The sequence below is a fragment of the Suncus etruscus genome, chromosome 19 (assembly GCF_024139225.1).
Source record: "Suncus etruscus isolate mSunEtr1 chromosome 19, mSunEtr1.pri.cur, whole genome shotgun sequence".
NCBI classification, from domain to species: domain Eukaryota; kingdom Metazoa; phylum Chordata; class Mammalia; order Eulipotyphla; family Soricidae; genus Suncus; species Suncus etruscus.
The window spans coordinates 10,531,853-10,553,159 of NC_064866.1; the positions used below are offsets into that span (position 1 = coordinate 10,531,853).

Genomic DNA, 21,307 nt, shown 5'->3' on the forward strand with positions numbered 1-21,307 from the left:
CTCAACAAAAGGACCCAAGAATAGGAAGACAGAAAGAAATAACAAAGCAGAGAGCAGAAATCAACGAAGTGGAAACTCAAAAAACAATCCGAAAGATCAACGAAAGCAGAAGTTGGTTCTTTGAAAAAATAAACAAGATTGATAGACCACTGGCAAACCTAACAAAGAAAGAAAGAGAGAGAAACTTGATAACTCGTATCAGGAATGAAAAAGGAGAGATCACTACTGATATGACAGAGATTCAAAGGGTAATCAGAAACTACTTTGAAAAACTCTACGCCACTAAAAATGAGAACCTGGAAGAAATGGATAAATTCTTGGACTCTTATAATCTTCCACGGTTGAAGGAAGAGGATGTAGCATATCTAAACACCCCCATCACCATTGATGAAATTAAAACAGTAATCAAATGTCTGCCGAAAAACAAAAGCCCAGGTCCAGATGGATTCACTAATGAATTCTATCAAACTTTCCAAGAGGAACTACTGCCAATCTTGGCAAGACTCTTTCATGAAATTGAACAAACAGAAACACTTCCAAATAGCTTTTATGAAGCCAACATCACCTTGATACCTAAACCAGACAGAGACGCTACCAAAAAAGAAAATTACAGACCAATATCACTGATGAATGCAGATGCAAAGATCCTCAACAAAATCCTGGCAAATAGGATTCAATGCCTCGTTAAGAAGATCATCCACTACGATCAAGTAGGTTTCATCCCAGGAATGCAAGGCTGGTTTAACATCCGTAAATCTATCAACATAATACACAACATCAATAACAAGAAAAATAAAAACCACATGATCATATCAATAGATGCAGAGAAAGCATTTGATAAGGTCCAACTCCCATTCTTGATCAAAACTCTCAGCAAGATGGGAATGGAGGGGACCTTCCTCAATATAGTGAAGGCCATCTACCACAAGCCAGTGGCAAATATTATCCTCAATGGAGAAAAACTGAAAGCCTTTCCTCTAAATTCTGGCACAAGACAAGGCTGTCCTCTCTCACCACTCCTTTTCAACATAGCACTGGAAGTACTTGCTATAGCGATTAGGCAAGAAAAGGATATCAAGGGAATCCAAATAGGAAAGGAAGAAGTCAAGCTCTCACTGTTTGCAGATGACATGATACTCTACTTAGAAAACCCTAAAGACTCTATCAAAAAGCTTCTAGAAACAATAGACTCATATAGCAAGGTGGCAGGCTACAAAATTAACACACAAAAATCAATGGCCTTTCTATATACCAATAGTAATAAGGATGAAATGGATATTAAGAAAACAACCCCATTCACAATAGTACCACACAAACTCAAATATCTTGGAATCAACTTGACTAAATATGTGAAGGACCTATACAAAGAAAACTATAAAACTCTGCTCCAAGAAATAAGAGAGGACACACGGAAATGGAAACACATACCCTGCTCATGGATTGGCAGGATTAACATCATCAAAATGTCAATACTCCCCAAGGCATTATACAGATTTAATGCCATCCCTCTAAAGATACCCATGACATTCTTCAAAGAAGTGGATCAGACACTTTTGAAATTCATTTGGAACAATAAACACCCTCGAATAGCTAAAGCAATCATTGGGAAAAAGAATATGGGAGGAATTACTTTTCCCAACTTTAAACTGTACTACAAAGCAACAGTTATCAAAACAGCATGGTATTGGAATAAGGATAGGTCCTCAGATCAGTGGAATAGGCTTGAATACTCAGAAAATGTTCCCCAGAGATACAACCATCTAATTTTTGATAAAGGAGCAGGAAATCCTAAATGGAGCAGGGAAAGCCTCTTCAACAAGTGGTGTTGGCACAATTGGATAGCCACTTGCAAAAAATTAAACTTAGACCCCCAGCTAACATCATGTACAAAGGTAAAATCCAAATGGATTAAAGACCTCGATATCAGCCCCAAAACCATAAGATATATAGAACAGCACATAGGCAAAACACTCCAGGACATTACAGGCATCTTCAAGGAGGAAACTGCACTCTCCAAGCAAGTGAAAGCAGAGATTAACAGATGGGAATATATTAAGCTGAGAAGCTTCTCACCTCAAAGGAAATAGTGCCCAGGATACAAGAGCCACCCACTGAGTGGGAGAAACTATTCACCCAATACCCATCAGATAAGGGGCTAATCTCCAAAATATACAAGGCACTGACAGAACTTTACAAGAAAAAAACATCTAACCCCATCAAAAAATGGGGAGAAGAAATGAACAGACACTTTGACAAAGAAGAAATACGCATGGCCAAAAGACACATGAAAAAATGTTCCACATCACTAATCATCAGGGAGATGCAAATCAAAACAACGATGAGATACCACCTCACACCCCAGAGAATGGCACACATCACAAAGAATGAGAATAAACAGTGTTGGCGGGGATGTGGAGAGAAAGGAACTCTTATCCACTGCTGGTGGGAATGCTGTCTAGTTCAACCTTTATGGAAAGCGATATGGAGATTCCTCCAAAAACTGGAAATCGAGCTCCCATACGATCCAGCTATACCACTCCTAGGAATATACCCTAGGAACACAAAAATACAATACAAAAACCCCTTCCTTACACCTATATTCATTGCAGCTCTATTTACCATAGCAAGACTCTGGAAACAACCAAGATGCCCTTCAACAGACGAATGGCTAAAGAAACTGTGGTACATATACACAATGGAATATTATGCAGCTGTCAGGAGAGATGAAGTCATGAAATTTTCCTATACATGGATGTACATGGAATCTATTATGCTGAGTGAAATAAGTCAGAGAGAGAGAGAAAAACGCAGAATGGTCTCACTCATCTATGGGTTTTAAGAAAAATGAAAGACACCCTTGTAATAATAATTTTCAGACACAAAAGAGAAAAGAGCTGGAAGTTCCAGCTCACCTCAGGAAGCTCACCACAAAGAGTGATGAGTTAAGTTAGAGAAATAACTACATTTTGAACTGTCCTAATATTGAGAATGTATGAGGGAAATGTAGAGCCTGTTTAGGGTACAGGCGGGGGTTGGGTGGGGAGGAGGGAGATTTGGGACTTGGGTGATGGGAATGTTGCACTGGTGATGGGTGGTGTTCCTTTTATGACTGAAACCCAAACACAATCATGTATGTAATCAAGATGTTTAAATAAAAAAAAATTAAAAAAAAATGAGAATGTGAACAAAGTATTAACAAAATAAATATGCTCTGAATTGATTATTCTCAAAAAAAAAAAAAGAATTCACTTATTGGGGCTGGAGAGATAGCATGGAGGTAGAGTTTGCCATGCATGTAGAAGGACGGTGGTTCAAATCCTGGCATCCCATGTGGTTCCCTGAGCCTGCCAGGAACGATTTGTGAGCATAGAGCCAGGAGTAACTCGAGTGCTGTCAGGTAAAACAACAACAACAACAACAACAACCACCAACAAACAAAAAAAGAATTCACTTATTATACAAAAAATGTTAAAGTGTACAAATAGGTCTACCACAAAAGCAGAGGGAATTATGCTCCAACACTTCCACAGAAAAAAAGGTATTTCAGGAGCTGGAGAGATAGCATGGAGGTAAGGCATTTGCCTTGCATGCAGAAGGACGATGGTTCCAATCCCGGCATCCCATATGGTCCCCAGAGCCTGCCATGAGCAATTTCTGAGTGTAGATCCAGGAGTAATCCCTAAGCGCAGGTGGGTGTGACGCGCCCCCCCCCCCAAAAAAAAAAGATATTTCAGGGCTGAAGATCTAGAACAGAGGGCTCTTTCCTTGCACCTAATCTAAGTTTGATCCTTGGGCACCCTATATGGTCCTGCTGGGAGCAATCCTTGAGCATAGAGTAAGCCCTGAGCACTCTGGTTGTGGCCAAAAATTCTGAAACCACAAAACAAACAGAAAACCCACCTCTCCAATCCCCCCAACCCTCAAAAGAAAATAGGTATTTCAGCAGAAGTAATGCTTGATCACCGCCAGGTGTAGTGCCAAAAAGAAAACGAAACAAAAAAATCAATAGGGCCAGAGAGATAATATAGCTTGTCTTGCACACAGCCAAGCCAGGTTCAACCCTCAGCACTTTATATGGACCCCCTAAGTACTGCCAGAAATAATCCCTGAGTGCATAGCCAGGAATAAGCTCTGAACACCTCTGGGGGTGGCCCTGAAAACAACAAAAACAAGTTAAAAAAGAACTCAATGTTTTCAGAATCTCCTCCTCTATAATAAACTCATAGAAAGAAAAATTTGCATTGTAGTTAGAGATTCTATAATAAGGCCGCTGCCAAAAGCAATCACTGAGCCATCTGGTTTGACAAATGAAGGGAGCCAATGAGTAGCCATTCAAGCAAGAGCTTTATCTCCATTGGTAAACTCTCTGCAGTGGTTGAGAATAAAGCCCCATTTCATAGCTCAGCCAACTTCATGCTGACATATATCTTAAGGACAGCCTGCTTGGCCAGTTGAGTAGGACAGGGAAATATGAGAATCCTGGACATGCTGCTGCTTAGGCTCACACACGGTGAGCCTAATAAATTACCTTAATTAATAAATAAATCTTATAAATGTCCGCCTGTAAAGTAAACCTGTCCTGGGAACTATCATACAAAATGTTGCTGCAGTCGTTGTTATCTCTAATCCAGGAACATTCATGAACCCCTGTGATATTTGTAAGCAGTTCACTTAGGGTTTACCCTAAAGTTGTTTCCACTATATACACACTTGCTTCAAGAGGACTTGATCATTTAGCCGTAGATTTTATAATAGGAAAATGACTTTCTCCTGCTGGCCATGTATTCAAATTCACTTTGAGAAAATGAGAATAATTATTTTGGAAATGCTTAGCTGAGTTAAAATGCAGTTCATTGAAGCCCAACTTATACAGAATAAACTATATCTGGAAAAAAAATCTCCCAAAAATCTTTGTATATTTGGTTTTCAAAAATGCTACTCACCTGGAAAATGATTGTCTTGATTTTAACCAAATATACGTAAAAAAAAAAAAAAACTAACAAAAAAGCTACCGTATACTTTTCAAATCACAGATCAAATATGATAAATATGATAAAAATAAAATCAGCAGTCTTCTTTTTTCTTTATTTTATTTTTTAATATATATTTTATTTAAACACCTTGATTACATACATGATTGTGTTTGGGTTTCAGTCATGTAAAGAACACCACCCATCACCAGTGCAACATTCCCATCACCAATGTCCCAAATCTCCCTCCTCCCCACCCGACCCCCATCTGTACTCTAGACAGGCTTTCCATTTCCCTCATACATTCTCATTATTAGGACAGTTCAAAATGTAGTTATTTCTCTAACTAAACTCATCACTCTTTGTGGTGAGCTGTAACTTCCAGTTCTTTTCTCTTTTGTGTAATCAGCAGTCTTCTGAAGTAACCAAAATACTGATATTGTAATTATAACTGAGGGTCAAACAATCTGAGTTGTTTTCTTTTTTTTTTTTTTTTTTTAGTTTTTGGGCCACACCCGGCATTACTCAGGGGTTACTCCTGGCTGTGTGCTCAGAAATAGCTCCTGGCAGGCACGGGGGACCATATGGGACACCGGGATTCGAACCAACCACCTTTGGTCCTGGATCGGCTGCTTGCAAGGCAAACACCGCTGTGCTATCTCTCCGGGCCCCTGAGTTGTTATCTTAAGGCACAAGCTTGAATTTAAGAAAGCAGTCGGTGACTGGAATCATCACCCAACAGTGGTTGGGTGCTTGCCTTGCATGTGGATGATCTGAATTTGATCCCTGGCACCCCAAAAGGTCCCATGAGCACTGCCAGGATTAATTCCTGAGTGCAGAGTCAGAAATAACCTCTGATCATTACCATGTATGGTATAAAAACCAAGAAAGAAAAAAAAAGAAAAAGAAAAGCATTCCAATATTTGCTATGAACAGTGACTATTAGAATAATGACAGAGTTAAAACAGGAATAACAGCTTTAGAAATCAATAAAAGGATTTTGGGTCATGCTTGATGGCACCCAGGAGTCACTTCTGGCTCTGGCTCTGCACCCAGAAATTACTCCTGGCAGACTCGGGGGACCATTAGGGATGCCGAGGATCGAATCCCAATTGGTCCTGGGTCAGCTGCATGCAAGGCAAATGCCCTACTGCTGTGCTATTGCTCTGGCCTGGGAAATATTTTTAAAACAAGATTAAGCAACCATAAAATGAGAAGATTCTCATGCAATATTTTGTCTACCTACTTCAAACATAGGTTCAGATTTCTAGTTTCCACTTAAGTAGCAACATATTTATTGCAGTTATATAGCTGGTCAAATTCGATGCCTTTTGGTCAAAATTCTATCTAAAGAATCTGGAAAGGAAACAATCTCAATGATTACATTAGTGTTGAAATTAGATAAAGAAAAGGGAAATATAGGTGATGATATCCTAATTCCTCTGACTAACACAAGCAGGTATTTGGTACCTGCTAAGATAGAGGAAATACATTCATGCTTAAAAGTAAACATGGGGTTGTGGGTGGAGAGATTGTGTATGGGATAAGGAATTTGCCTAACTTACACCAACTTCAGTTTGTTCTCTGGCACCTCATATTGTTCCCTGAGCACTGCCAGGAGTGTTCCCTGAACACAGAGCCAGGAGTAAGCTTGAGTATCATAGAGTGTAGCCCAATCTCTATAACCCAAGACATATATCTAATCTATATCTATCTATCTATCTATCTATCTATCTATCTATCTATCTATCTATCTATCTATCTATCTATCTATCTGTCTGTCTGTCTGTCTGTCTGTCTGTCTGTCTGTCTGTCTGTCTGTCTGTCTGTCTGTCTGTCTATCTGTCTGTCCGTCTATCTATCTATCTATCTATCTATCTATCTATCTATCTATCTATCTATCTATCTATCTATCTATCTATCTATCTAAATGTGATCACAACAGCTCTGTAAGAGGCAATTCTCCTCCCCCCCAAAGAATGATGATTTCCTTAAAATAGAGAATACTTTTACTCATATATACAAAGCTTTGCATTTTCATATTATAGTATCTTTCAAGTTCTTTTATTGCTGTCAGAACTGCACAGGTGTGCTGTTGGAAAGGAATTTAAAATAATTAACTACCAATTGCCCTCATGCTTCAGTTTCTATCAATTACCTTTCTCTTTAAAGAATATAGTGGTGGGGGAGCCAGAGAAATAGTACAGAGGGAAGGGTGTTTGCCTTGCACCTGGGTTCAATCCCCGGCATCCCATATGGTCCTCAGAGCCTGCCAGGAGTGATTTCTGAGTGAGAGCCAGGAGTAACTCCTGAGCGATGCTGAGGTTCCACTGGGTGTGCCCCCCCCCAAAAAAAAGAGAATATAGAGGTGTGCCAGCAGGACAGTACAGGGAGTAAGGCACTTGCCTTGCATGACCAAAACCTGATTTGAGGAGCTGGAGTGGTGGCGCAGGGTGTAAAGCATCTGCTTTGCACACGCTAGCCTAGGACAGACTGCGATTCGATCCCCTGGCATCCTTTATGGTCCCCCAAGCAAGGAACAATTTCTGAGCGTGTAGCCAGGAGTAACCACTGAGTGTCACCGGGTGTGGCCCAAAAACCAAAAGAAACAAAACAAAACAAAACAAAAAAACCTGGTTTGATATCCAGTACCCCATATGGTTCTCCTGAGCCCTGCCAGGAGTAAGCCTTGAGCACTGCCAGATGTGGCCCCAAATAAAAAGAAAGACAAAAAGACTATAGTGGCAATAACACTTCTAGCTATTATTCAGTGATGCACTTTCTTCTGGCTCTCTATATTAATTTACAACACCCAGGAGCCCAGATTCAGGGAAGGCAAAGATCACTCCTTACCTTGTTCACTTAGTGGAAATAATGGAAAGACAGATTGTGGGAGGGTCAATAACTGCATTTAATATGCCCAAGAGCTGTAGAACTAAAGAATAACATCTGGGACAGTATGGTTGAGAGAGCAAACTTACTCAACATAGTATGTTCCATACTGAGGATCCTCTATTTTCTCCCAGCCATAAGGAAGTTCTGGAAGGAAAACAAAAAACAACTGAATGAAATGTCAAAATCAAAACCAACAGAAAAGAATTCACTACGACGTGGACTAAAGTGTCTATTTCATGATGCTAATGTTGGGGAGAAATGCAATTTCACTTCCAAATGAAATCTGAATATGTGTGTGTGGCTTCCTCAGTAGTCAGTGTCTGGCTAGTAATTAGCCCACCAATAAAAAGATCTGATGCACCAGTCAGAAAGATGTTATTTAAACAATCATCAGGCAAATATCTTTCTGGTAAAAAAAAAAAAACCTGACACTGTTGATGTGGTATGTTTAAAAGAACATTTTGGTATGTCCAAAACAGAAAGCATCTGTTTAAAATGTTCAAAAAATCAAAATTTTCAACCTTTAAAATTTTCAACTTTGGAAGAAGAAAAAAATTTTCAACCTTTAAAAAAATTTCAGGGCCGGGCGGTGGCGCTCGAGGTAAGGTGCCTGCCTTACCTGCGCTAGCCTAGGAGATGGACCGCGGTTCGATCCCCCGGCGTCCCATATGGTCCCCCAAGCCAGGAGCGACTTCTGAGCGCATAGCCAGGAGTAACCCCTGAGCGTCACCGGGTGTGGCCCAAAAACCAAAAAAAAAAAAAAATTTCAACCTTTAGGGGGTCCTTAAGATAGCACAGTGGGTTTGGTGCTTGCCTTGCATGCAACTAAGCTGGGTTTGATCCTCACAGATGGCCCCTCAAGCACCACCAGAAGATCCCTGAGTGGAGAGCTAGGTATGAGTCCTGAGCGATGCTAGGTATGGACCCAAAACAAAATAGTTCACTGTCTAGATAAGATTTGCCAGTTATTGCTACTTTTAGAATGTGACCCTCTTTACTCCAAAGGAAAGCATAGCCTTAAATGTTTGAGTCTAGGTTTGCTTAATGTCTAAGGTAAGAATGGTTTTCTCTCACATCAACTAATCTTAGTATATGAAGGAAAACCACTGTGACTTCTGTAGAATCCATATTTGTGCATGCTAACAAAGAAATAGTCTATACAAATTTATTATATACTATTTATTCAAGGTAACTGAAAATAAAATAAAAACTGAAGTGATGAATTGCTGAGAGTTAAACAAATTCATATTTTTTTCAACATAAACATATCCTGTCAATAATGAATTCTTGTTCCTTTCCTCCCCTGGCTATTTTCCAAGAGAAGGTTTCTGAAGAATCATTTAATTAGTCACACATGGATTACTTTGGCAGAAATTTTGTAAGAAATGTTCCTGGTGGCTCTATTGCTACCTATTAAACAAAGATCTCAGATAAGAGAAAAAAAATGTTTAAAAAACACAATAAAGGGGCCCGGAGAGATAGCACAGCGGTGTTTGCCTTGCAAGCAGCCGATCCAGGACCAAAGGTGGTTGGTTCGAATCCCGGTGTCCCATATGGTCCCCTGAGCCTGCCAGGAGCTATTTCTGAGCAGACAGCCAGGAGTAACCCCTGAGCACCGCCGGGTGTGACCCAAAAAACCAAAAAAAAAAAAAAAAAACACAATAAAGGGGCCGGGTAGGTGGCGCTGGAGGTAAGGTGTCTGCCTTGCAAGCGCTAGCCAAGGAAGGACCGTGGTTCGATCCCCCGGCGTCCCATATGGTCCCCCCAAGCCAGGGGCGATTTCTGAGCACATAGCCAGGAGTAACCCCTGAGCGTCAAACGGGTGTGGCCCAAAAAAAAAAACCAAAAAAAAAAAAAAAGTTTTAAAAAACACAATAAAAGGGGACCAGAGAGATAGCATGGAGGTAAGGTGTTTGCCTTGCATGCAGAAGGTCGTGGTTCAAATCCCGGCATCCCATATGGTCCCCTGAGCCTGCCAGGAGCGATTTCTGAGCGTAGAGCCAGGAGTAACTCAAGTGCTGTCGGGTGTGACCCCAAAACCAAAAAAATTAAATTTAATTAAAAAAAAAACACACAATAAAAGCTCCCAAACCCTAGTTTTATTCTATGGTAGCCACATTTTTGTTTTGTTTTGGGGGTCACACCAGCAGTGCTCAGGAGTTACTCCTGGCTCTGCATTCAGAATTGCTCCCGGCAGGCTCAAGGGACTATATGGGATGCCAGGGGTCAAACCCAGGTCACTGTGATATCGCTTTGGCCTCTTATATTGTTTTGCTTGCTAGGCTGAAACATGGACACACACATATGACACCAAATAGGCTAAAAATAAAGCAGTATATGGAGAAATTGTAAAGCATTTAGCTAGCCATGCTTCATGTCTCTAAGCAAAATCTCCATTTATCATGAATCTGACAAGCTATACAAACTGTGGACTCAGATAAAAATTGTTTAAACATTTCAATAAAACCATGATAGGTGATAAGCCTCGGTAAAAAGTTCTGACTTTTCTCCACCCATTTTCTCTAGCATATTTTCTGTTTGTTTATTGGCAGGTGGTTTGGGAACATGGCTAGGTTTTTCTTTTGATAGACTTGGATGAATGTCTCAGGTGGAAAACACTAGAATGATTGAAAAAGACACTACTAAATGAAAATAGGACAAACCAAGTAAGTAAAGATGTCTACTGTGGGCCCGGGAGAGATAGCACAGCGGCGTTTGCCTTGCAAGCAGCCGATCCAGGACCAAAGGTGGTTGGTTCGAATCCTGGTGTCCCATATGGTTCCCCGTGCCTGCCAGGAGCTATTTCTGAGCAGACAGCCAGGAGTAACCCCTGAGCACCGCTGGGTGTGGTCCTCCCCCCAAAAAAAAGATATCTACTGTATTTTTTGCTCTATAAGACGCAGCTAAATTTAGATGAGAAAGCAAGAAAAAAGAAAAGACACAGCAGTGATCAAATAGTCTTAAATGAAAGCTCTATATGTGATGGTGAAAGTACGTTAAACTGATTGCTTGTAGTATGTGGTATGTCTGTGCAATAAAGGAGATGTAACACTTCTCCCATCTATTGGGAGGAAAAGTGCATATTAAATTATGAAAAAATACGGTATTTATAATTTATCATTATATTTAGAAATCATTTTGCATGTATGAAAATTATATTAAGATGATTAAAAATTATTTTTATAAGGATCTACTTAGTTTACTTTTACTCCCCATAGCCAGAAAGCAGATAAATTAAGATGATGAAATGTATTTTATGAACACACATATCAATTAAAACATGCTCAATGTTAAAAGCACCAAACATAATCATTACAAATTTTCCAGGAAAGAGTTTTTTTTTTCCTTTTGGTTTCTGGGCCACACCTGGTCCAGGTTTATTTACAACTCTGTGCTCAGGGATCTTTACTAGTAGTATGTGGAGAACCATTTGCAGTGCTGGGGAGCACAGATGTGTTGGCTATGTGCAAGGCAAGTACCCTTCCCACTGTACTAAAACTCTTGTTAGCCCCAAGATTTGTTTCTTTAATAGAAATTTTCTGGTAGCATCGAAGTGAATAGTGCTGTGTAGCGATGACCTATAGAACTGCAACTCAGTTGAATTTCTGGTTTGTCTTTGGAGAAGTTTGGAGAACCAAAGAAACTACAGAGAGAACTGAAACACTATCTTGCATCCCAAAAATTGACACAGATGAATATTTCATAGATAACTGATAATATATTTTTCTGTTGTTCAGGAGGTTGAGTAGATTTTATTTAGCACTAAAAATAATTAGCAAATAACATAATACCATGCTTTCTTTAAGAGAATAAAATGGGTTCTTTTCTGGATTACATTCAGTAGCCAATTCAAACATCTATAATATTTTTAAACCATAAAATTAACTAGTTTGGAAGATTTTGTTTTATAGGGCAGATCAGTGTAGATAAGGTAGTTGTAGCACATCGGTAGGGCACTTGCCTTGCACGTGCCTGAACCAGGACAGAACTCGGTTTGATCCCCAGCGTCCCATAAGGTCCTCCAAGCCAGGAGTGATTTCTGAGGGCATAGCCAGGAGTAATCCCTGAGCATCATGGGGTGTGGCCCAAAAACCAAAAACCAACCCCCTCCCAAAAAGTAGTTGCTGTTGGCCTATTTAAAATAAAGTTAATTAAATGAACACTAAAATAGCAATGTTATATCCTACCAAAGGATCAACTCATTCATTGATTTCATTCTCTGTTGTTCCTTTTCTCTTCTTTATACCTCTCAGTTGCCTTTTTCCTTATTCTGTGCAAAAATAAAGCTTAGGGCCCGGAGAGATAGCACAGTGGCGTTTGCCTTGCAAGCAGCTGATCCAGGACCAAAGGTGGTTGGTTCGAATCCCTGTGTCCCATATGGTCCCCTGTGCCTGCCAGGAGCTATTTCTGAGCAGACAGCCAGGAGTAACCCCTGAGCACCGCCGGGTGTGGCCCAAAAAAAACCCAAAATAATAATAATAATAATAATAATAATAATAATAATAATAATAATAATAATAAAGCTTAAAAACAGAACCTAATTCTAGACCTCAAAAAATATCCATCATCTGCTTGAGAAATTGTAGCAACAAATGACACCATAAAGACCAATGAAGCTTCTGTAAGGGGTCAGAGGAATATCAGGAAGGGGGACTAAGAAAGTTTTTTTAAAGGGAATTTGTGGGAGTCCAGTCTGAGGGGAGCTGTGTGATGTGGGAAAAAAAAGGCCTTTTCCACAAATTAAATAGCAATGACATGTTGAGACTCCAGGCATTTTTCCCTAATTATAATCCTGTGATGGTGTCAGAGTAAAGGTGGCATGCATGGGGTATGTCTCCTGCAAACACCAAATCCTGTTTCTGGAGTACCATATTAAGTCTGAACTTTGAGGCTGGAGAGATAGCTCCGCAGATAGAGTGCATACCTTGCACTTAGCTGACCTGGGTTTGATCTCTAGTATCCCATCTGGTCTCTGTAGCATCACCAGAAGTGATTCCTGAGTGCAGAGTCAGGAGTGGTTCCTGAGCACTGCTGGGCGTGCTACTCCCACCCAACTGCCATTAAAACGTTCACAAAACCCAAGAGTCTGAGCTTTATTTTGATGATGGAACTGATTAAGTCAGGACTGTGTTTGAGAAAGATTATGGGCAGCAGTTATAGAGAATGAAACAGATGGGATAGAATGAAAATAAAGGCAAACAAATTAAAGTAGCATTTCTAGTAAGAAATGATGGCCAGAGAGTTAGTATAGTTAGTTGCATGCAGACAAATTGGATTTGATCACCAAAACCTCATAGGATTCCTGAGCTCCCACCAGTAGTGACCCCTTCTGAGTTAAGAATAAGCCCTCGGGGCCGGGAAGGTGGCGCTAGAGGTAAGGTGTCTGCCTTACAAGTGCTAGCGTAGGAAGGACCGCGGTTCGATCCCCCGGCGTCCCATATGGTCTCCCCAAGCCAGGGGCGATTTCTGAGCTTATAGCCAGGAGTAACCCCTGAGCGTCAAATGGGTGTGGCCCAAAAAAAAAAAAAAAAAAAAAGAATAAGCCCTCACTCAGCATCTCCAAGTTTGTCTCCCAATCAAACAATGCATTATCAAATTTTTGCTTAATATTTACTATGAACATAGTTTGGGGGGATTAAAAGGTAATAATAATTTGTAGGTAGAGATAATAAAATAAGAAGTGATAAAAATGATTTTTTTTTCCAGATGACTGAGGGGCAAAGGATTTTGTAAAGTCAGAATTTCCTAAATTCCCTAACTGCCATGAGGATACAGAGGGAATGATGATAATAATCAATTTCTGACTTAAGGAACTGGGAGGATGGAGAGAGCAGGGATAAAAATATAGTTCAGCTTGAAAGGTGTTACATTTGAGAGGTCTATAGAACATCCTGCTTTAAACATCTAAGAAGATCTTGGAATGGTCCTCTAAAAAGAAATTTTGCAAGATACAGATTTTTGAGAAAATATAGTTAAAGTCATGGTAGAGGATAAGAGAGCCTAGATAATGAATGGATAGAAAATGATGGAGAAGGCCCAGGAACAGCATAGTCATAGGGTACAAACTTTGCAAGCATAAGGCCATGAAGCTGATCTCTGGCAATGCCCCACACGCCAAGTGGGATACTGACAGAACACAACAAAGTGTGTGACCTCTGGCAGATGCCATAACTAAGTGTGTGAGCATAACGTAAGTACTCATTGCAATGACAATAAAAGGAAGACTTTTTTTTTAATAAACAAAACTTTCAAATAGAAAATTATGGAGACTAGAACCATAGATGCATTAAAATAATTTAAGACAGAGAAAGTACAAATCGTTCAAGAGTTAGACCCCTTGGGCATCAAAGGGGACAGGAAGGAAACATTGAGTACAGAACCAACACTGTAATGTGTTGAGAACTGAAGAAAAGGCTTATAAAGAGTTCATCACAGTTGACCATAAGGAGGTTATTGGAAAGCTTAGAAAAGAAAGTAGGCAAAAGGTAGGGGGCAAAAGTCAACATGTGGTAGTCACTGAGGAGTAAAAGAGGAATAGGAGTCCTAAACAGAGATGGTTTTCACATTCAACTCATTAATATTTGTAAATATGGCTATTCTGGAGGATGATGGGTACAACAGTGTTTATGGTTCAGTACTGGGAGCCAGAGTGCTGGTGTGGGAGACTGAGGTGCAGTGCAGAGAACAAACCCAGAGCCTTGGACATGCTAGGGATGTGATCACCTCTTAAGCTATCTCTGGCCCTGAAATGGCTTTAAAAATAAAAAACAAAACAAACAAACAAACAAACAAAAAGTACTTTGATATGAAAAGATGGTCTGAGAACTCTGGAAGAAAAGAATCATTAAAATACAGCTCTTTCATTTCGAGAAGAAGGGGTACTGTGGGGTCATGGAGGTGACTCAGAGTTGGAGTGTAGCTCTGTACTGTGTTCTGAGGCACATGATTCTTTGCAAAGCAACCACAAACATCTGGGGTAGCCCCTAAGCACCATTCAAAGTTACCCCCACCCAAGCATCATGCCAGAAGTAGCCCCACAACACATCTGGGTATAACCTGAATAGAAATTGCAAAAAAAGTCCTAACCAAATTTTCTGTGTTATAAGCTACAACCTTCCTCCCAAAAGCTGATTCAAACAGCAAAACTATTTCTAGCCTCTTGGAGCAGTCGGCAAATCCAAAATCTCATGAATTTCCTTCTTTCTTTCCTCATCCCAAAATAGTATTCTTTTGATTTCAACACAGAAGTTACAATTGTTTTTCCATTGTGGCACTCTATTCAGTTGATAATTTTCTTTGATCATTCTCTAAGCTCTAAAATGATATCAACACTCAATACATTTTAGTCAAAATGCTGTAAGTGAAAATTTCATCTTTCTTTCACCATAAGAGAAAAGGGGTGAGTTGAGAGTAAATTGGATTCCTGATGTTGTATTTTTAAGATAATTACTTAACCAAAATACTAATTATTTTATTTGAATGGAAGATAAATTTGTACATCAATTTAAGCCATCAGATAGAATATGAAGACACAGTTGGGTTCTGAAGTCTGGGTAGAAAAAGGCAAGTTTTACAAAAAAAAAATCTTAAATTTGTTCAGTAGACTATAAACAGTATCTTACACCCTGCTGTGGGCCCCCAAAATATTTTAAGGGGAGATATAGGTTAAAACCACATAATTGGGGAGGGCAAGGTGAGAGACTAAGGCATCAATTTAGTAAGCTGGGGGGACAGATCAGAAGGGTACCTGAGAAACTATTAAACTATAAACCTATATTTAAGGAAATAGGAGATAGATATCACAGTGGGTAGGACACTTGCCTTGTAAGTGGTCAACTCAGGTTTGATCCCTGGCATTCAATACAGTCCCCAAGCATCACCAGGAGTGATTCCTGAGTGCAGAGCAAGGAGTCAACCCTGAGCATTGTCAAGTATGGCCCAAAGCAAAAACAAAAAAGGGATCTGGGGGACCGGGAGAGAGCTTAAAGGACTGTAGTGTACACACTGTATGCAGGAGATCCAGGTTAAGTCCCAGCACCACATGGTCCCCCAAGTCCTGCTAGTTGTGCTCCCCTTAAAAACCCTTACATTGAAAGTATTGTCATATTATACCACTGTCCCCTTGAGCTTCCACTTTGTGTAAAGCTTTAGGGAACATATTGATATAAATCAGAAAGTGTTTAATCTAGAAACAGTATCTCATTAGGGTGTTTTCCCCTGATTCAGGGAAGACCTTAAACAAACAAAACAAGTAAGTGCCTGGTTTCAAGCTTGGCTGAGGATTCAACAGGCTTAAAGATTCCTATCATGGCAGGAAGACATGTGCACGAGGCAGGAAAGCAAACAGTCTATTGAGAGGGCTTAGGCATTTAGTAGAATTTGGAATGAGATTTTGATGACCTCAAGTAAGGAAGAACTCATTAGAATGAACCATACTGTACTCTCTCCTTCTGAAGAGTAAAGAAAGGGGTTAGAGCGACAGCACAGTGGTAAGGTATTTGCCTTGCACATGACTGACCCGGGTTTGATCCCCAGCATACCATATGGTCTCCCAAGCCTGCCAGAAGCAATTTCTAAGCACAGAGCCAAGGAGTAATCCCTGAGCAATGCCGGGTGTGGCCCCAAATCCCCAAAATTGAAGGGTTAGTCACAGCTAATATGAAAAGCATGGCAGGAGTGGGAATGGATACATTCAGGCAATTTTCAAATTTCTGAGGGTTGGGTGGGAAATGGGAAAACCTTTCTAGCCCTCATTGTCTCCACCAAGCAAGGATCATTTTATCTGACTAGTGAGTTCTAGAATCTCAATAGGCTTTCTTAGAGTTTCTGGAGTTCTCATTTTAGGTATAAACCTGCTTGCAGAAGGGGTTCTATTCTACCACACCTGCTTCTGGGAGAGGCCTGAGTTCAACAGAGATGCCCGATGCTTGGGTATTTGAGTCCACCTCCAGACAGATGCAGAGCTAAAACTGCATGCACTGGTTAGCGTTTATCCTCATCTCTGTTTCTTGTTTTCATTACTCAACTGACTCTAAACTGGTGAATGAAGACATGAGTGTCTCTCCTTATAAACTTGTAGAGGCAGACTCAAGAAAATTCAAGGACAGTTTCGTCTTTCCTTCTTTTTCCTAGACCCTTCTAAGTATTTAAGTCTCTACTGAAGGAATAGACAACAAATGACGAAAACAAAAATCATTTCTTTTTTTTTTTTGGTTTTTGGGCCACACCCGTTTGATGCTCAGGGGTTACTCCTGGCTATGTGCTCAGAAATCGCCCCTGGCTTGGGGGGACCATATGGGACGCCGGGGGATCGAACCGTGGTCCTTCCTTGGCTAGCGCTTGCAAGGCAGACACCTTACCTCCAGCGCCACCTACCCGGCCCACAAAAATAATTTCTAATGAATTATAGTATTTAATTATAATGATGTATGGAAGCATAGAGCACAAAACAGAAAATATATACTTCTGACCTGGAACAAAACAAGAGGAGGCTAAAGAAAAAAATTACACTTTTGGGGGGTCAGAGAGATAATACAGTAGCTAGGGTGCTTGTTTTTGCATATAATCAAGCCCAGTTCAATCCCCATAACATGTGACAATGCTTCAAACACTGCCAGGAATGATCCCTGAACACAGAGCCAGGAGTAAGCTATGAACACTGCCAGGTATACCCTCCTTCCGAAAACAAAACAAAACAAAACACAAAGTCAGAAAAAAGAACTTACACTTTAGATCTGAGCTAAGAAGGTAACTAGCTATACACCAGGTGGTCAGGGAATCAAGTCTCTCATCAGGAGTTCTGAGAGAAGTATTCAATTTTGCAGTACATATACTAAAACAAACAAACAATCAAGAGAATTTCTAGGAGAATGAAATACAGTGAAAGTAAAGACAAAGTTGTCCTTATGACATGAAATACCCTCAAAAAGAAGTTGAGGGTAGAGTTCAGAGGTAATGATATATTCTCTTAGGGGTGATTTTGATCCCTGGTACCACAAAACAAAATGAACAAAACTCCTCTATACTCCTCCCTCTTCCCAGCCTCTGACAACCAAACTAACAAAATATTTAAAAATTAAAATAGGGGAGGCTGGAGAGATACCATGGAGGCAGGGCATTTGCCTTGCATGCAGGACAGTGGTTCAAAATCCTGACATCCCATATGGTCCCCTGAACCTGCCAGGAGCAATTTCTGAGTGTAGAGCCAGGAATAACCCGAGTGCTGCCGGGTGTGATCCAAAATACAAAATAAAAAAAAAAAATAGGGGCCGAAGTGATAGCACATTTGCCTTGCACACAGCCAATCCAGGTTTAATCCCCAGCATCCTATATGGCCCCCAAGCGTGCTGGGAGTAACTGCTAAGCATCATTGGGTGTGGGATCCCTCACCAAAATATGGTCCTGTCACAAGAAAACTTCACATCTTTTTGTTTTGTTGTTTGGGCTCCACCCAGAAGGACTCGGACTCAGGCATTGTTCCTGGCTCTGATGGCAAGACGTCTCTCCTGGTGGTACTCAGGGGACCATTTGTGATCCCATTTTAGTTTAGAATAAGATTGAATTAAGGTTTTGTCTTTAAAACTTTTTGTTGTTTGATTGCTCCTGGCAGGCTTGGTGGACCATATGGGATGATGGGGATCGAACCCGGTTAGCCTTGTGCAAGATAAACGCCCTACCTTCTGTGCTATTGCTCTGGTCCCTAAAACATTATCTTTTAAATTATGCTTCTCTCTTTACTTGTGTGCTTTTATTGTTTTGTTTTGGGCCACACCTGGCAGCACTCAGGGGTTAATCCTGGCTCTACACTCAGAATCTCCTGGCAGGCTCGGGGGACCATATGGGATGCGGGGATTTGAACCACTGTCCTTCTGCATGCAAGACAAACACCTTACCTCTGTGTTATCTTTCCGGCCCCTATACTTGTGTTTTTATGAGAACTTTTTCTTTTTATAGGGGACTGTGCCAAGAGATGCTGGGGTGGGGGCAGGGCCACCTCAGTGGTGGCATTTAGCCCTGGTTGCTGACTCACACTTGGTGCTCAGGAGTGCCCAGTCCTAAAAATGCTAAGGAGGGGGGAGGGGCATGAATCTCTTCAAGCTAGGCATGTACTCTATTACTTTAGCCATCTCCTCAGCCCCTAACAGATTTAATTTTTATAATTCTCAAAGTGAGAATAATGAAGTCCCTCTCTAAATCTGATAAAACGGCAGTCAATTTTTATATCTGTTTCCTGCTTATGTGTTATGTACACCATGGTCTGTTTAGGGCTTTTGAGAAATTCCCCATCTGAGTGAAAAGAGTGAAAAAGGATTAAGAGAACAGAATGCAATGAAATATTTCCCCATCTCTACCTCCATCTTCACAGTCTTCAGGGGCTTTGGCTTTCTTACAAAGACGAGGATCCAACCAGGTGGTTGTCTTGGTATTGTGGCTGTAGAATAAAGACTTCAATTAGAAAGTGTACAATCAAGAATAGAAAGGATTTCAAAAGCAAAGGTCCAAAGAGACTAATAGTATATGCCTGGATGCTTGGCTACTTCTGGCTCTATTTTGTAGCCTCTGCTTTAGTATCACACTGCTCTCAGTCCACTATTCACAACTGCCAGAAAGAAAAGGTAATGACAGAGGGACTCAATTGTGTAAGAAGACTATAGGTGGGCTAAGATATGCTCAAGACAGAATGAGTGATAGGGACTTAAGAAGTCAAAAATATTTTGAAAGGGTACACAGACCTGTTCTTGCTACTGATTAGCACCCAACAGTTGTGCTAAAAAGCATTGTTTTTAAAAGAGAGAGAGAAGAAAGAAGGAGAGGGAGGAAGGGGAGGGAAGGAGACAGGAGAGAAGAGGACAGGAGGGGAGAGGAGGGAGAAGAGGAGAGGATGGGAGGGGAAAGAGGAGATGAGAAGGGGAAGTAGAAAGGGAAGGTAAGAAAGAAGAGGAAAGAAGAGAGAAGGAAAGGGAGGAGAAGGTAGGGAGGTGGAGAGGAAAAAAGAGAAGCAAAATGAAGGAATAGAGAGGAAAGGAGAAAAGAGGGGAGGGGAGGAGAGAAGAGGAGATGGAAGGGTTGGAAAGGGGAGAGAAGAGAAAAAGAGCCAAAGGGAGGAGAGGAAGGGGGAAAAAGCCTTGTCTGTTTCCAGGCTAAATTCCTTCCTCCTCCCTTCAAAATTACTACTACTTGAGTGCCTGTGTGGTGTGGGCTGGAGCTGGTGGCTGGGGGCTGGGAAGGTAAATAATCAAGTAGCATCTGGCCTCATCAGAGTTCTTTAGAACAGAATTAAACTTTGCAAGTGTTCTGCAACATGCAAATGAGAGTAGCTAAAATCACAAAACTAAACTTTCATTAGTACATATGTTAAGTGGGAAAAAATAAACGATGGAACAGAAAGATTCTCCTTACCCCCAGCCCCCTATACTCCCTTTTCTGAAGCAGAGCGCAGACACTTTCTGTTTAATTTTTGCAGTCATTACAATGAGCATCAAGCCAGGCTAGCATGCAGCAGCAACGAAGGCTCAAACAAAACTACCACACAATCAAATAGAGAAAGTGCTACGAAGCTTAAGAATATGAAATGTGAGGCTATTAAAGAAAACAATTATGGATAAAATAGGTGTGGGAAGATAATAAAGTATATTATCAAAGTAATGTGAGGAGAACAATGTGAACGAATTATCTTTCCTTGGTATCTTTCAACTCATATTCTCTACATAGTTTATTCTTAGGCAATGAAGCTAAATAGTTCAGGGAATTACTCATATCTTCTCAACTTTTTCTAGCTCCTGAGCTAGTCATAGATGGAACTATTCAGTCCCTTATACACTGGCGGGTAAGTTGGAAGATCGTGTTAAAAAACACAGCTTTGTATGCTGCATAATGGATACGTGAAGCAGGAGAAATAAATTTGAACTGTTTTCTTAGTCTCTGTTATTCCTTTTATCACAGAGTTAATTTCTCCAAACTAAAAAAACTATTAAATCAATTTTAGTAAAATGCAAAGGATCAGGATTCTAAATAGGCCAGAACCATGAAGGCTGTTAGAAAAAAAAAAATCATAAAAATATCTAGCTAAGGGGCCAGCAAGGTGGCGCTAGAGGTAAGGTGTCTGCCTTGCAAGCGCTAGCGTAGGATGGACCCGGTTCGATCCCCCCCCCCCAGTGTCCCATATGGTCCCGCCAAGTCAGGAGCGATTTCTGAGCGCATAGCCAGGAGTAACCCCTGAGCGTCAAATGGGTGTGGCCCAAAAACCAAAAATAAAAATAAAAATAAAAATAAAAAAATCTATAAATAAGATCCTATCTAATAGAGATTGGTACAGACAAATCTTATAGTGCAAAGGGACCTTACACCCTGAACATTGACATAACGACCTGGCACAGACCTCAGAAGAAAGGGCATTTCCCTGAATCAGGGAAGCCATCCACAAAACATCCAGGCTGGTCTAT

The 21,307-nt window shown here is 40.6% G+C and overlaps 1 protein-coding gene across 4 annotated transcripts in view; it reads right to left on the minus strand.

Moving 5' to 3' along the window:
* The window catches only part of MAGI3 (membrane associated guanylate kinase, WW and PDZ domain containing 3), a 284,200-nt gene that overhangs the window by 64,402 nt on the left and 198,491 nt on the right, over nt 1-21,307 (minus strand). For all 4 annotated transcript variants that reach the window (XM_049765665.1, XM_049765664.1, XM_049765662.1 and 1 more), the window contains exons 6-7: nt 19,217-19,296; nt 7,952-8,009 (exon numbers count right to left, since the gene is read on the minus strand). In XM_049765665.1, the coding sequence (XP_049621622.1) occupies nt 7,952-8,009; nt 19,217-19,296 (138 nt within the window). The remainder of the gene's footprint in view (nt 1-7,951; nt 8,010-19,216; nt 19,297-21,307) is intronic.